Source organism: Vicugna pacos, chromosome 14, assembly GCF_048564905.1.
Source record: "Vicugna pacos chromosome 14, VicPac4, whole genome shotgun sequence".
Taxonomy (NCBI): Eukaryota; Metazoa; Chordata; class Mammalia; order Artiodactyla; family Camelidae; genus Vicugna; species Vicugna pacos.
Window position 1 is genome coordinate 7,937,144 of NC_133000.1, and position 16,188 is coordinate 7,953,331.

The window sequence follows — 16,188 nt, forward strand, 5'->3', positions numbered from 1 at the left end:
TAGAAATAGACTCATGCGTTACGTGGTCAGTTGATTTACAATATAAGTGCAAAGGCAACTCAATGAAGAAAGTATTATTTTCAGTATGAGGCTCAACCAATGGGATATTGATATGCAAAAAAATGAATCTTGACCCATACTTTGTACCTTATAAAAAATTAACTTGAAATAGATCATCAAGCTACATGTAAAACATAAAACTAAAACTTCTAGAAGAAAAACAAAGAAGAAAATAGTTGTGACCTTATGTTAGGCAAGTTTTCTTGGGTATGACATTAAAAACATGAACGAATTGATAAATTGGACTTCAATAAAATGAAAAACTTTTGTTGTGTGAAAGACACTGTTAAGAGGTTGAGAAAACAGTCTGGCAGAAAATATTTACAAAACACATATCTAACAAAGAATTTACATCTAGAACATATAAAGAACTCTCAAAACTCAATAAGAAAACAAACAATTAAGTTTTTAAAATAGGCAAAAGGCTTGAACAGACACTCTACTGAAGAAGATAAATGAATGGCAAATAAGCACCGGAAAAGACATTCAACATCATTACTCATTAAGGACATGCAAATTTAAATCACAATGCGGTAACACTAGACACCTGTTAGAATGGTTAAAAACTAAACAAAACAAAACTGACAATAACAAGTACTGACAAAGATGTGGAGCAGCTGTACTCTCATACACTGTTGGTGGGAACACAAAATGGTATGGCCACTTTGGAAAAGTTTGGTAGTTCTTTATAAAGTTACAATATGCTTGTCATATGCACCCCACAATGCCTAGGAATTTACTCAAAAGAAATGAAAACTTATGCTCACACAAAAGCTTGAATATGAATATTTATAGTGGCTTTATAGCTACCCAAAGTGGTGACAACTCAAATGTCCTTCAGTCAGTGACTGGATAGACAAACTGTAGTATATCCACACAATGAAACACTGTTCATCAATCATATTGATTAATACACACAACATGGATGAGTCTTAGGTGCATAAGTGAAATGAAGCCAGACTCCAAAGGCTGCATACTGTTCAAGTTCACTCATATAGCATTCTGGGAAAGGCAAAACTACAGGTACAAAACCCAGATCAGTGGCTGCCAGGGGTTGGAAGTAAGGGTAGAGGTTGATGACAAAGGTGAACAGGAGGGTTTTTTTTTAGGTGAGGGAGCAGTTCTACATCTTGGTTGTGGTGGTGGTTACAATGATTGGAGGCATTTGTCAAAACTCAAAGAACTGTACACTGAAAATAGTGAATTTTACTTTAAATACACAGGACACCTCGATTTAAAGAAAATATAGATTTAAAAATTCAATTGGGATGATTTCACTTATATGTGGAATCTAAAAAACAAAACAAATAAACGAACATATCTAAATAGAAACAGAGTCATAGACACAAAAAACCAACAGGTGGTTTCCAGAGAGGAGGGGTTGGGGGGAGGAGAGAAATAGGTAAGGGAGATGAAGAGCTACAAAATAAGTGAGTCACAGGCATGAGCTGTACCGTATGGTGAACATAGTAAATAATTATGTAATATCTTTGTACGGTGATAGATGGCAATTAGGCTTATTATTATTATGGTGATCATTTTTAAATGCATAGAAACATAGAATCACTATGTTGTACATCAGGAACTAACATGGTGTTGAGGTCAATTATACTTTGAAAGAAACGAACTTACAGAAAAAGAGATCAGCTTTGTGGCGACTAGTGGTGAGGGGAGGGGGAGCTAGAAGAAGGTGGTCAAAAGGCACAAACTCCCAGTTATAAGTACTGGAGATGTCATGTACGATATGATAAAGATAATTAACACTGCTGTATGTCGTATATGAAAGTTGTGAAGAGAGTTTATCCTAAGAGTTCGCATCACAAGGGAAAAAATTTGTTTTCCTATTTCTTTAAGGCTGTATATACATGAGATGATGAATGTTCACTAAACCAGTCGTGGTAAACACTTCACGATTACGTAAGTCAAATCATCAGGCTTACACCTTAAATGTATTCAGTGCTGAATCTCAATTATATCTCATTAAAACTGGGGAGAAAACAACAAAAGGCATAATTAGATAATTAAATAAAGACGCATGAGTATGCAAGAAAATTAAACTGGGAAAAATATAATGTAATATAATACAATTAAAAATAAAAAAGTATTTCTTTTAAAAAATGGCAACTTACTAGTAAAAATACTATTGGTTAAAACTAAGAGGGAAAACTCAGAATGAGGTGCTGGTTGAATAGCTCTGACACGCTGGGGTTTGCATCAGACACGCTGAGGAGAAAACACTGCTTTTCCAATTCACTGCCTTCAAAGAATCACAACTAAACCATCCATTCCTCTCATAAATGCTCACAAATGCCATTTTGTGCTTGTTTGAGTCCAAATAGCTGGTCCCTGCAATTTGTGATTTGAAGAGTTCTCTGCTCTTCTACTGCTTACGCAAACGCACAGTACTGTTTTCCTGGAACTTCCAGAGATCATTTCTTAATGCAAATCTATTTTCTCTTCATGCAGGAACCACAGAGTGACCAGCTTGTGAACACAAAAATATAAATGTCTAAAGATTCAGTAAGCCTAAGATTATTTGCACACAATTTTAACATACATTGGTCTCTTCCATCTTGAGAAAAGTTTTCCTCAATATTACTTTTCCTCTTAAACCACCATCTTTTCTATGTCAAATGCAGAATGTCCAAGAAAGAACGCTGGACTGCAAGTTATGAGGACTGTATTTTAAGGTCAGTTTGGCCCATGGAAAAATGACTCACCTCCTGTAACTAATATTTATCTCCAGCTCTGACCTCTCTCCAGGGCTTTAGTTAGGAGAAACTTCAAATTCCTACAGATATGTACAATCTCCTGTGCACATTTAATTGTTCAGGAATATCGGTTACATTGGCATCTTTTATTATTACTCAAGTTATAATTGTTTTATTTGTTCATGTATGCTGCATTTCTTCAGTTAGATTTCTCCAACCAGATTATACCATTCTTTGAGGGGAGAGAATTATTCACATATATCTCTTTGTCTCCCTATAGCATCTATCACATAGAGAAGGTTTAAATATTCCAGGTTGCCAATACCATTACGTGAGCCCATATGTTCCAGTTTGCTGATATAATCATCTGTCTTTGCAAGAAATACACCTGAGTTTGACACACTCACGGAGTTCTTCACAGCCTTCCCTGACCACTCACGCAGGGTCCCCATGCTGCCTCCTCCTGCTAACCACCCCCCCAACTGCCATAGCCTCATCTTGTTTTACATTTTTAAAAATAGCACTTAACACTGAGATAATCTTGCCTTCTCTTTCTCACTCTCTCTTTCCTTTTCCTTCTCTCTTTCTATCGTCTGAAGCTTCCACAAATCTACTAGGATTTAAGCTCCACAAAACCGGTGCTCACTGTGGGATACTTAGAGCCTGGCCCGTGCCTGGCACACAGTAGGTGCTCAGTGAGTAAGCACTGAGCTGTTGACCTCGCCTCTCAATAGAGTCATACCTGTAAGATATCGAACAACTGAAAGAAGCAAAAATACTTCAGATGATTCACCTGTAAAGGGGTTCTACAAGGTCCTTTTCAAGAAAATCATGATCGTTCTTGACAGCCACAATGTTGATGGGAAATTGTGAATCTGAAAGAGAGAAAGAGAGACGAAGGAGTTTACGGGCCTTATTTTATCTGAATGGGCACCAGGAACTTCAGGCCACTGCATTTCTGCACTTATGACTGATTTTATTTTATTTCATTTTATTTTTTGGTGGGGGGAGGTAATTAGGTTTATTTAATTTCGAAGGCGGTACTGGGGATTGAACCCAGGGCCTTGTGTATGCTAAGCATGTGCTCTACCACTTGAGCTGTACCCTCCCCCTTACATAAGACTGATTTTAAGAGGTTACTCTCCATTGATGGGTGTGTTAGTCATATTTAGATAGCAGACAGTTTTATTTTTATCCCCAAAAAAGGCTTTTAAGGGTATGAAAGAAGTGTGAAATATGAAAATAACCAAGAGCTTGACCTTGGATAAGACTGAATGCTAAGTGCCTGCATTTTGATAGCTCATCACTGTCACAGACATTTCCTGAATGAAGAGCCTTTAAACTCCCACTGTCCACCTACAGTGTAGGTTGCTGACTTCAATACTTGGTTTGGCAGATTCTTTTTTTTTCCCTCAGAAAAAAATTTCCAGAAATACCCAAAGTTCAGTGGCCTCAGGTATTTCATTTTGTAGCAAAGTCCTGAAGTCGTTTTGAGTATCAGCAAAATACTCAATTGATTCTATCCGAAAAAGGGGAGAACTTCCAACACCATGCCTTTTCTCCCACAGACTGCTCAGGCCAGCCTCGGAGGTCATGGGCACGCGTCCCAGTGTTAATTTTTGGTACCTCATTTGTGGAGGTAAAACTCGAGATCATTGGAACAGAGGCCACGGTCAAATCCAACCGACAGTGCTGGTCTCATCATTATTCTGCCGTTTTCTCTCTTTCTCGTCTTTTATTTGGCACTTGCTAATCATAATAAATCTAAGGGGATCGGATTTCTTATTGTGAGTTGGAAAGAAACAATTCCTCTTATGGTGAAAAAAAGTAGTGTGAGTGAATTCCAGATGGTGCCAGAATGAGGACTGTCTCGCTCTGCTAGAGAGGGAGCTGTGTGCAGTCGTGAGCAACACAGACACGGAAGCCCAGCTGCTCTGGCTTTCTGTCCTGGCTCTGCTACTCACTATCTGTAGGCTGTGGACCTCTGTTTCCTCATCTGTAAAGTGGGGATGAAGGTAATTATAATACCTACCCTAAGGTGCTGTGGATATTGAGTGAACAGTATATATACAGTACTTTGAACATTACCTGGCACATAGTGAGCTCTATAGAACTATTTGCTCTCATTACATTTATTAAATACACACGGCTGAAACACAATCCGACAGGCCCATTTTGCTTATGAGGAATCTACCTCTTAGTCATTTATGGACTCCACACTTCAATTGAATAGTATTTTGTGTTTACAAAGAAAGTGCATATTAAGGTAGAAAATCTATTACATGAAGGCGCAAAAACTGAAATTAAATTCTGAGTCTTCCATCTTATGATCCTGGAAAAGTCACTTAACCTTTTTGGGCCTCTCTCTCATAATCAGTGAATTGGTGGTGGGGGTGGGAATAAGGGTTGCTTAAATCCAAACTATAAGACTGTCCTCCTTGTCTAAAAGGCTATGAGTCTATGAAAGGGTTTATCAGAAATTTCAGGCTTCAAAGCATATTGCAAGATAAGCTCTCCTCTATTCCCACAGAATTTAAGTGAGAGAATAGAAGGGTTTTTGTTTGTTTGCTTGTTTTTAAAATATAAAACGGAGCTTCTGGGTGAGTGGAGGAGATTCACCAGTGAGTAAAGGTTAATTGTGCTGATTCTCTTCATCTTACACAAACTTTATGCCACCAGGAAGAGAAGTCTACACTGTCTAGGGTACCAGATACCCTCTGTTTGGCCCTACAGACCCACTCTCCACTTTTCTGTATCCTGCTTTGTGCCCCAGGATCACTTTTGTGGACGGCATTCAAGGGGACGCACCCATGTCCTCTGCTTTCTTTTGTGTTTGGCCAGTGGGGAGCCCTGGCTGGAGACAGAGGGAGGAAGGAGTGTAAGGTCAGGGAATTTACCCTCCTGAGAGGCTGCCCATCACCAGCTGTGTCCTCTACTCCCAGGATCTGCTGTGAGATCTCTCTCCTTCCGGGTTCTGGCATCTTCTCCCTCCTTTTATGGCTTTGGGCCTAGGGTGGTGACAGCTCTGCTGCTACAAGCTCTGGGCTCCTGTCCTGTTTGTTCCTCGTGGTTTCCTACGCCCTGCCCACATCTTTGTAATGAACACCTTTAAAAATAAATCCTCCTCGGGTTGTTCTGAGTGTGCCATCTGCTTACTGTTGGGATCCTGACTAATTCACTACATATTAGGACTATCCAAGAGTGGATGCTTTGGTTATCATTTTAGGTATTAAGTAAAATATAGGTGAGTAAGTTCATTAACTGTCAAATAAAACATCAGCGAAAAGAAGTGTGATGCTGGCAATGAAAGCACTTACTCAAAGCCCTGAAAAGTAACATCTGATCTATGTCACATCTTAAACATTTTCATGTGAAGTAAACAGAACTAAAGAAAAGTCTCAAGGCAATTTGTTTTGTGATTTCTAGGAAATTTATCAGCAATTAGTTTGCTGTATCTTTCAGAAAACTGAGAGCAGTGAAGAAAAGACAAGAAAAGGAATAAGGAAGGAAGTGCAGAAAAGCGGCTGATGGCACAACACTGGGAGGAACCGGGAGTTGGGGTCAGCGGTAAAGAGATCGGAAGCAGGAAGTGCAGAGCAAAAAGGAGAGAAGGGAGGAAAGGAAGCAGACTTGGGACGCAATCCTCCTTTCTTTCTAAACTGGCATCAGTAGAAGCCCTGGGCATTGCAAAGGTGGAAGGAGAGAGAAAGCTAAGAAATAATGGTTGAGGAAAGACGTGGAAGTCAAAACACAGCACAAGATATATTTTGAGTTTATTCTCTTTGTGAAGAGTGAAGAGAAGCCCCACCTACCCTCGTATAACTGAGCGTACTGCGGGAACCCGGCGGCACGCAGCCAGTCGCATGCCTCCTTCGCCTCGATTTCTGAAACAGACAAGAAAGGGAAATGCATGAGTCCAATGGCCGCCCACCGGGCCTCTACCTCCTCAATCAATGAGAAGCTGGTGCGCACTGCACAGGTTATTACAAAGCAAAATCGTCCTCCCCTAAGTCCATGTAAGTAGGCCTGCCCAGAAACGGGTGTAAAATGAGCAGGTATCACAAAGCTACTAGTTACGTGTCTGCTAAGATAATCTTCTACGTCGATCCATGAGTATTTGGATAATAACAAAACCACAGATTACAGAACACAAAGGCAGAGTTTCAGGCAGGGAAAAATGTCTCATTTATACACCAGGGGACCAGGGGACTAGGGAGAAGGAGGAAATACTTGTGATTTTTTTAAATAAAATTTTTTAAACCTTCAAAGATAAAGCTAAGACTATGTATTCTACATTCCTTTATTCTTTCACTCTTGGGATAATGAAAGGACGAATATCTGGGCAGACTGTGAAAATTCTACTTTCTCATGAAGAAAGAAAACTCTTCCATTATTACAAAAATCCAATGTTTTATTTTTTCTTTAATTTTACTAATGGCTTTAATTCCAAAGGCCTTCTAATAAGATGTTCATTCGCCAAGCACATTGGAATGATTTCAGGATGCAGTGTGCAGCATGGAAGAGTAAAGGTGATTATCTGAAACTGAGATACGTGTTTGATGTGACTGCCAGAATCTCAGAAGGCCAGACCCAAGAGGTTGATGTGTCCTTCAGGTGACCATTTTTGGTGTGGACACACCAAGAGTGCATGGGACCACCTGCTTGGAGAAGCCGTGGAGGAAGACGGGGGCAGTCTACAGTATGTGAACCAGGTCAGTTTTTGACCTTGTGAATCCTGGATCACTTCCCAACCACAATTCTGTTAGATAAATACACATGCAAGGGAAAAGAAGTTCATCTGTCAAAAGTTCAGTTTCTCCAAACAGAGTGAAACAGCCGATTATAACAGGTCTCTACCCAGGCCCCTTCCTCTGCTGGTGGGAGGGAGCCCGGTCAGGTCACTGTATTTCCATTTATTCTGACGTTCATTTTTCTCTGTAGCCAACATCAGAGAGTACAGGGTGTTCTTGGAATCACTGCACAAAAATGATCCACGCTAACATCAGCTGTGGGCCAAAGACTGCAATCTACGTGGAAAGCTCAGTGTCTGTGCAACATAATGTTCAATGTGACAGAGCCACCTGGTCTACGGTAGGAAAACAGACCAAAGGCCAGACCATCACACAGGCTCCAAAGGGAAGAGCAAAAGCCTACAGCTCGTCCCACTGATGTGGTTGGATACGGGTTGAGATCCAGGCACCCAGAGCCTGTGGGGGCCCCTGTCCCAGAGTCCCTGCTTCTTCTGGCATCTCCTCATCCACCGTCACTCCGGAGACGGACAATTTCTAAATCTTGAGTTTTTTTCTCTGACGTGAGGGTTTTTTACATAATTGCTATCAGCACAGACCTGATAGGTACACATTCCTGCCTTGTACGCATCATTCAGAAAGATCTGGGGCACCGAGCTGGAAATAAAAGCCTTGGAAAGCATTTCTATGAGGAGGGGTGAGTGAAGTGCAGTTTCAAAATGAATTGGCTGGATTGTACTGAACTGGCCAACTTGGGCTTTCCCTTTGGAAGGTACAAAGGGAAATTATTGTAATGTCTCAAAAGTTGTACTTAGCACTCATTTGAGAGTCCTGATGTGAGGGCTTCCATTTTGATAGCTGTGCAATCATTTTAGGGAAGTAGGAAATGCACATGCTGACTGTCACGTGGAGGAAACGTGGTGTGTTACTCCCGAGTCAGAGACAGGCTGTTACCTTCTAAACTTTCAAGCTTCAGATTTGCTTCTACTGCAATATAATACAGTGGCTAGTGATGAGAAAATATGTAATTTCTAGACATGTTCTAAACAGTTAAGAGTCAGCAAGTCTTAGAGAGCAGCATAGAATTCTGTCACACGAATGACATGAATAGTATGCATCTTCCCTTTTCTGATTACTTTGACTATTACTGAAATGTGGCATCAAGCAGGAGAGCCCGAGAGAGACAGCATGAAGAACACAGTGTGGAAGGCAGGCGCTCTGCCACACAGGAAGCTCAGAGGAGAGCAGGATGCGAGCTTGTGAAAGAGCGTCTGCTCCACCAGATACTGGGCTAAGAAGGACAGGTGGGCGCAGGGGTCGTTACAGAAAGACTCCTTTTGGAAGTAAGACTCTGGTTGCTCAGTGGAATAGGGAGATTTTATTTAAAAAGCTCTCTAGGTAACTTAGTTTTGTTTTTTTCATAAGAGCAACACAGATAATGAACTGAAACTCTACCTGTACATAAACATAAATAATCAAATCTTAAGTAGAACCCTGCTAACTCAACCTTCAGACAAGCTGATTTTTTTAGAATGGGTAGGCATTTTAAGTCTCTGAGGCAAAAGACAACAAGAACTGCGATTAGTCGATAATAAGTGAGAAGAAGCCACATCACAGTCAACGGTGGACAGTTTCCTGCCATCACTCCCCACACCCAGCTCGCTTTCTGTTTCTGAAATGTCTCCCAAACACATTCCCCCTCCTCTTCATATCTCAATTTAAGGGCAAAATGAACTTTTTTTTTTAACCACTTAGTGACAAAGTAAACAAAATAATGGAGCGTAATTAACTACTATCAAATTTGACTTTGCCATCAAATTAAGTTGGAGAGAAAATGAGCCTTACAATTTCTCCTGACCTTTTTCCACAGCCCCTACTAACACCTATCAGTCAAAAGCTAACATTTTCCTCAAGGCGTACTACCCATGCGCTGGCCAAATGACTAGAGAATTTAGAAGGAATCATTATTGCCAGTGTCATCATTTCACAAAGATCTACCTAATGAGATTTAAGTGACATCTGAGGAGAGAGTGAAAATCTCTTCTTCACTGAGCTTTTTGCTAGCCAGCACAAAGTGACGTAAAAGCTTTAAGGGCCATTCAAATCACATGTCGACACTTCTGTTTATTCTCCATTTGCAGCCTATGCCTGGCCCTGCAGCAGCTCCAGGGCTCCAGGGCGAAGCAGCCACCTTCTCCAGCAAATCTGAGGGTGGGGAGGGGCCAGACAATGCCCTTGGCAGACTGGCCTACTGCTCTCTACCGTGGTTATCGAATCACGTTACTGGAGAGAACTCAATCTGTTTGGCTCCAGAACATGATAGGTTTTCAGCAGAACTTTTGTAATCTGATCTTTAAGAGCACTCCACTCCCCTAAGTTCAAGGAGACCAAAGAACTTTGGGATCTTAAGTCAACAGTTGTCTGGGGGCTGAAATCAACTGGATGAAAAGGGAACTATCCAGTTTTTCAACTGGCAGCTCGACCTGCGTGAAACCAAGCAAATCTTTTCACTCAATAAATCCAGAAGATGGTTTGGTGTTCGATATGCTCTCATCACATATTTGTGATTCTACTTGAGGGACAGTCACTCGCTTTGCCTCAATTGCCTTTCCTCCATGTTCAGAATGTGGTAGGACCTCTGTCCAGAGACAGACCCAGCAGAGGGAGGCTGTCTCACTGGGTAACCGAGTTGCTGCACATCAGTGGGCACGAGAACAGAGCCACTGTGGAAACTGACTGTCGTCTGTGACACTGGCTTTAAAAAGTATTATCATGTTTCTTAATTATACATACTCAGTGTTAAAAAGTTATAAAAATTCAGAAAGGCATAATGAAAGAAAAAAACCAACCCTTGTCCCATTACTAACACATAATTCAATACATGTTATTTGTCAAAATGAGAATCATGGTAATCCCTTTGGTTGATTACTTTTGCATCTAATAAAATACACTGTGAGTATTTTCCCATATCAAGGTATGGACAGTAAAAATAGGAAATTTACTTTATTTTGAGAATAATGCTTTTTAAAAAAAATTACCTGATTTTTGAATACTGCCATACTGGGGTGACAACATCAAGGTAGCCAAGAGGAAACAGTTTAGGTGGTCTCGGTCACCACAGTCTGCTTGTGGGCAAGGCTGGAAGTATATGTGAGTTAAAAGAGATTTACAAGCTGTTTCTTCAAGGACGTACCATGTAGTGATGTTTCTACAGTCAGATGGACAAGGCTCTGAGTGCCTCAGTCAAGTAAGGAGGCAGGGGGAGCGCAGCACATTTGCCGCCCAGGTCTGCAGGCCTACCTTCATGTTACAAATTCATTGAATTTTTAAACTGGTGTTTCTAGAGTACTTGGAACAGTGTGTTCTCCTAGCTAAGCATTTCAAGTACATTTTGGTTTACCTTATTCTTGGCACAGCAAATACTTTTTTCCACAGTTAACCCAAGGGGATACTATTCTTTCTAAATGACCAAAACTTCAAATTAGGGCCAAATTAAATGTTATTATCATCAGAAAATTAGCTGGCTAGAAGAAACCAGGTTTACCGTGGGAAGTTTAAGGCATATGTATTTATGTTGTTCTTACAAATCTCCTAGAATTTTGATGGACAAACTGGCTCCAATTTAAGCAGGTCTTCTTCCTTGAATGTTCATTAAAAGTACTCAAGAGAAGTAAGAGAAGAAGACATCATGGCTCTCCATGTGACTCAGAAATGCAGGCTTGAGAACAGTGTTTTGTTTTTGCATTTAAACTGGCTGACATGGTGGGTACCCTGCTTCTGGAAGATTATGGGTGACTCAACCACCTCAGGATGTCTGCAATGGATGCAATTATCACCATTAAAGTAGATCCAAGGTATTAACGTTTCGACAGGCACATGGTTGTTGGCTTAGGATGGTTTATACGGCTGAGTTAGCTTCACTATTAACGAACTTCTTCAGACAAACGATTCCTTTGTCTTCAGATGGAATTTCTCAAGTGAAGCCCCTGTTTACCAAAGCTGTGTTTATTTGGCCATACACTAGGCCAGATTTGTTAAAACCAATGCCAGAGTATCCATCGCACCCATATATGGACACGAATGATGTGAGCATTAATAGTATACAGGACCATGCACCCCTCCCCCAGGAGGACTTTGTAACCCTAATCACAGGTTCAGGAGGGAACGTCAAGTTTTGCAGTAACAACAGGCTTTGATTTAGACCCCATGTCATGGCAGCAGGATACATCTTTTTGCTTCTTTGAGTTATATAATATATTTATTGTAATGTGTAAAAGGCCTGAATAAGTCTTAAATGTATACCAAATATAATTCTTTGCTAATCTGCATAATATTTTCTCTCCATGATATTCTAAGTTACTAACAGAGTCAAAGTACAGGTTATTCAGAATAAATTTAAGATGATTAATCTCTAAATATTCGTATCAGTGAACCAAGTGATAAACACACATTTTATCTCTCCATTACTTAAGGCAACTGTTTCTTTGATGTGTAGAAAAATACCTTGCAGTCAGCTAACACGTACCTATAAAAGAAAGAAACCAGGAAGATGTGAACAGCCCCAGGACACCTAGCTGTACTCAGTCAGGATGGAGATTCACGGCTATGCTCATGTGTGCCTTCTTCCTGAAAGCGGGAGTTTCAGGCATACCGAGACACACGATTTCATCACCAGTCCTTAACACCAGCCTCATTCTCAGGGGCTGTGAGGTATCTTCTGCGAGCTGGTTTCATAGCAAATCTAGCCACTTAAAAGTAATTTCTGTTAGAGTGAAAAAGAATAAGGCAAATTCCATATCTAAGCAGTAGGTCTAGTCTTCATTACTCAAGGATTGTTTTTAACACTCTTTTTCAGGAAATCATATTATATATGTCTATATCATTTATTAATTATTATTAATTTGTTTTATATAATTATAAATTAAAAATATATTTATGTATTTAATATAAATTATACATAAATTTTATATAATTATAAATTTAAAATTCTAAGTGAAAATGATATATTTCGTATAATTATAAATTTATAATGAAAACACACACATGCACGCACAATCTTATATGTTCCCGATGAGTCCCTGCTCTTTCCCGCTGCCATGTAACTTGCAGTTCTCCTCCAACTGGAAAGCATGTACTTCCCATCCCACTGATGTCCGGCTTGGCCATGTGACCCACACTGGCCAATGAAATGTGGGCAGAAGTATGTGAGTTTGAAGCAAAACTCTTCAAGAGCCATCACTTGTTCTGCCAGCTCTCCTACTCTTCTCTTTACTATGAGGCCAGGATGTCTCCGACAGGCTATCCCTTCAGCCTGGGTCCCGGATGACAGCAGGGAACAAAGCCACAGCAGAGCAACTGCCGACATGTAATGTCAGCAAGAAATTAACTTCTATTGCTTTATGCCACTACAACTTGGGGGACGGCTTGTTACAGTGGCATAGTCTAGCATGAGCTCATTTAACATAGCTGCCAGCTGTTCCTTTTACAGATGAAGCACACGGGCGCGCTATGGACTTTTACTTCAACTTGACGCTGTCCCCTGTCAGAAGGGAATACACTCAGTCTCTATAATCATGTCTACTTGGAATTCTGCTTCCTGCCTACCCGACCTGGCTTGGATGCAATTTAAAAATGTAAATGATTCTTTCACACTCCTCTGTCACATGCATCCACGTGTATCCATGCATGTGTGTGCACAACCACTGCAAACACACACACACTTTTTCTCACATACACATACAAATTTACACCGCAAAAAATCAAAAGTTCAGCTGCCACTGAACAAGGAACATCTTCAGGAATATAAATACTATTCTCCATGCCCATATTCCCAGGAGTATGAAAAAAAAGAAGAAAAAAGACAATTTCCCCACCAATCTCAAAGGAAAAGCAGAAAATCTACGCTCCACTAGCCAAATAGTTTCTGCCCAGATTGTTTTGACTCAGGTTTTCCATGAGGCAGGGTAGCTCTCTATTCTCTTCTTTCATTTGGTACAGACTGTTCCCGTCAGGGGCTTGTGGTATTTCTCGGGGAGGTTGTGTGCATACACAAGCAGATGAACATCCCCAGCTCTACGAGGCTGTGGAGCCACTGCCTACCACTGAATCCCAAGAGGTTCTTCGAGATGGAGTCAGTTATGCAACTGAAATGCAAGGTAGGGGAACTGAGAGTTGATTCACACAATCAGAAAGAGGGTTGTCATTTGCAGGCCTTGGCCAAAGTACCTCCATGTTGATGCACCAGGAGAACAGAATCTTGAGTAACCTCTCTTGGGAAAAGGGAGTGAGATTCTGGAGATGGACTCTCTCTCTTTCTCTCTTACTTGGCTTTTTGGCTTCTCTTGGAAAGGTGGAGAGTAAAAGTCTACAGTGGCTGACATGCTGTTGGCTCTCCGGAGCAGAAGCTTTAACTTCCACAAGGTCGGCCACACTGCCAGTGTCAGAAGGGCCCCCATGTATTCATTGTCATGCTCATGACTTCTTGTCCCGGGACAAGCAACTGCTTCGGACAAGTGCCACCACCACTAGGAAGTCAGTTTTCTTGGCTTTGGACAGGTATCCTTCTATCTTACACTGCTTTAAGACTTATTCTTTAAATGTTAAAATTATTCACGTCTTTAGGGAATACAACCCTTCCTATATCTATTCTCAGGCATATGTGAATGTCTAGACATATAAAGGCTTGTCTGCTATTTCAGCTGCTTAGCCCAACTCTGTTAGAACTGTGGGTACTTCCATCGCACCAGAAGCTTTCATGATATCGGGGAAGACTGTACCATGCAGGCATCAGAAGGAGCACAGATGTGCCTGGATGAAATAACTGTAAGAATCCTACAGACTCTTTTCAACTCTTTCACTCCTCATGGGGCTGGCGTGGCAAGCTGCGACATCACCAGAGCTTCTGACTCCCAATTCAAGGCTTTATGCATTTAACTTCTTAGCAACTATAATACCAGGATCAATCAAAACTAGTGTTTGTTTAATTTAATCCCAAGAAGATATGTGCACAACTCAAGTGTAATTTTTATCATCTGACTCTGTATAGAAACTTGACGATGTATGTGTGTGTTTTATTTTAAAATATTTACTGAGAAATATTTATTCGGATAAGATATTAACTGAGAATTTTTCAACGTGTCTGCCATTTTTCTGGAATGCTTTCTACTTGTCTGCAGTGGCACTGGTGCTGTGAAGGATTTTCTAAACATATATTACTCATCCCGGAAAATTAGAATCAGATTCAAGAAATTAAGTTTTTATTAGGTTTTCAGCCATGGATTCATTTTTCTCCATGTCCTTCAAGGCCAAAGAGACTGTTGAGTTTAGAGGTTCACTCTCTAAATACAGGGATTTTCATTTTGCAAATCATTAATAGACACTGACATTATATATCCCCTACAGAAACCAATTTAAAAAGAGCACAGGTACTTGGAATAGCTTTAACTGATTCAGGGCGGGGGGAGGTTAAGCTCCTAACTGAAGAAGTGAGAAACAGCTTGTATGCTGGAACACTCCCCCCCCCCTTCTCATCAGACACAGTACTGCATCACAGATTTGGGTCTCACTATGGTCTTACTACATGCCCTACTGGTATTACAGTCAACCGAAGCATCCCATAAATACACCGTGAATGCAATCACATAGGTTTACAAAATTATATACACTATAAACAAGTTTAAAACGTGATGCAAGTTTATAGTTTGATTTGTACAGCAGATAACTTCTTATTTTAAAGAGTTCTTTGGGTCTTAATTATTATTGTCACAAAATCTTAACTGGGTCTCTTCAAATTTTAAGAACACAGTATGAAATGGCAGAAGTTTGTGTTGTGTAAACACACAACTACCTCTAAATGAGGGTCCAGGCAACTCTACCTTACAAAACATAGACGTAATTTAATTACCTAACCAGTTGTGAGCATGTAACAATTTTCATTAACGCAGTCACCATGATGGTCTTGACTAATATGCTTACTCAATTACTCACTGAACTCAGGCATAAAGGAATTATTTCCCCTAAGAACAGAGTTGAAAAAGAGATGAAAGGAACTTAAAATTCCCTCTTAAATCGAACAGAAGAGTAGCAAAGTCTAAACCTAAGATGTGGAATCCTCGAAAGAAAGAAGGAAAAAAGAAAGAAAGGTTGCTATAATTCTGCCATCTAGAGATCTACTAACATTTTGCTGGCATATATGTAATCTGTTATTCTTTTATTATGAAGATGTGTACATGTATCGAGGCTAATATACTATTTTACATAATCTTTAAACAAAATTATAGTCGTCTTTTTCACTTGGCATGCACTTTGAACCTCTTTCCATGCCAACAGATGTTCTTCTCAAACATTCTGCTTGGCTGAATAACATTCCTATTGCCATGACTTTAAAAAGCATCTTCCTTTATCAGTTTAGGCTTCCATAATTACAGGTTAAAAATAATAAACCCAGTTCTCTGGAGGCTCTCATTCTAAATAAAGAGTTTTGCCAGAACATGCATCCTGGTAAATGCATTTCAGGGAGTACTACTGGGTTGATACTTCTCATTTTATTTTACATTCTGGATTAAGACACACTTCATATGGTTTTGATTTATATTCTCAGCAGACTTCAAAAAGGAAGTTCCAAGTGGAAGTTTATTCATACACCAGAACTATGTTTAAATGATGCTGCG

The 16,188-nt window shown here is 40.2% G+C and overlaps 1 protein-coding gene across 10 annotated transcripts in view; it reads right to left on the reverse strand.

Annotated features, from left to right (window-relative positions):
• STARD13 (StAR related lipid transfer domain containing 13) overlaps positions 1–16,188 on the reverse strand; it is a 451,023-nt gene that overhangs the window by 50,862 nt on the left and 383,973 nt on the right. For 9 of the 10 annotated variants that reach the window (XM_072976109.1, XM_072976110.1, XM_072976108.1 and 6 more), the window contains 2 exons: positions 6,584–6,655; positions 3,565–3,646 (listed from right to left, as the gene is read on the reverse strand). In XM_072976109.1, coding sequence (XP_072832210.1) covers positions 3,565–3,646; positions 6,584–6,655 — 154 coding nt within the window. Of the gene's footprint in view, positions 1–3,564; positions 3,647–6,583; positions 6,656–10,557; positions 10,674–16,188 lie in introns of those variants that run through there. The other variant, XM_072976111.1, reaches the window with a different exon arrangement.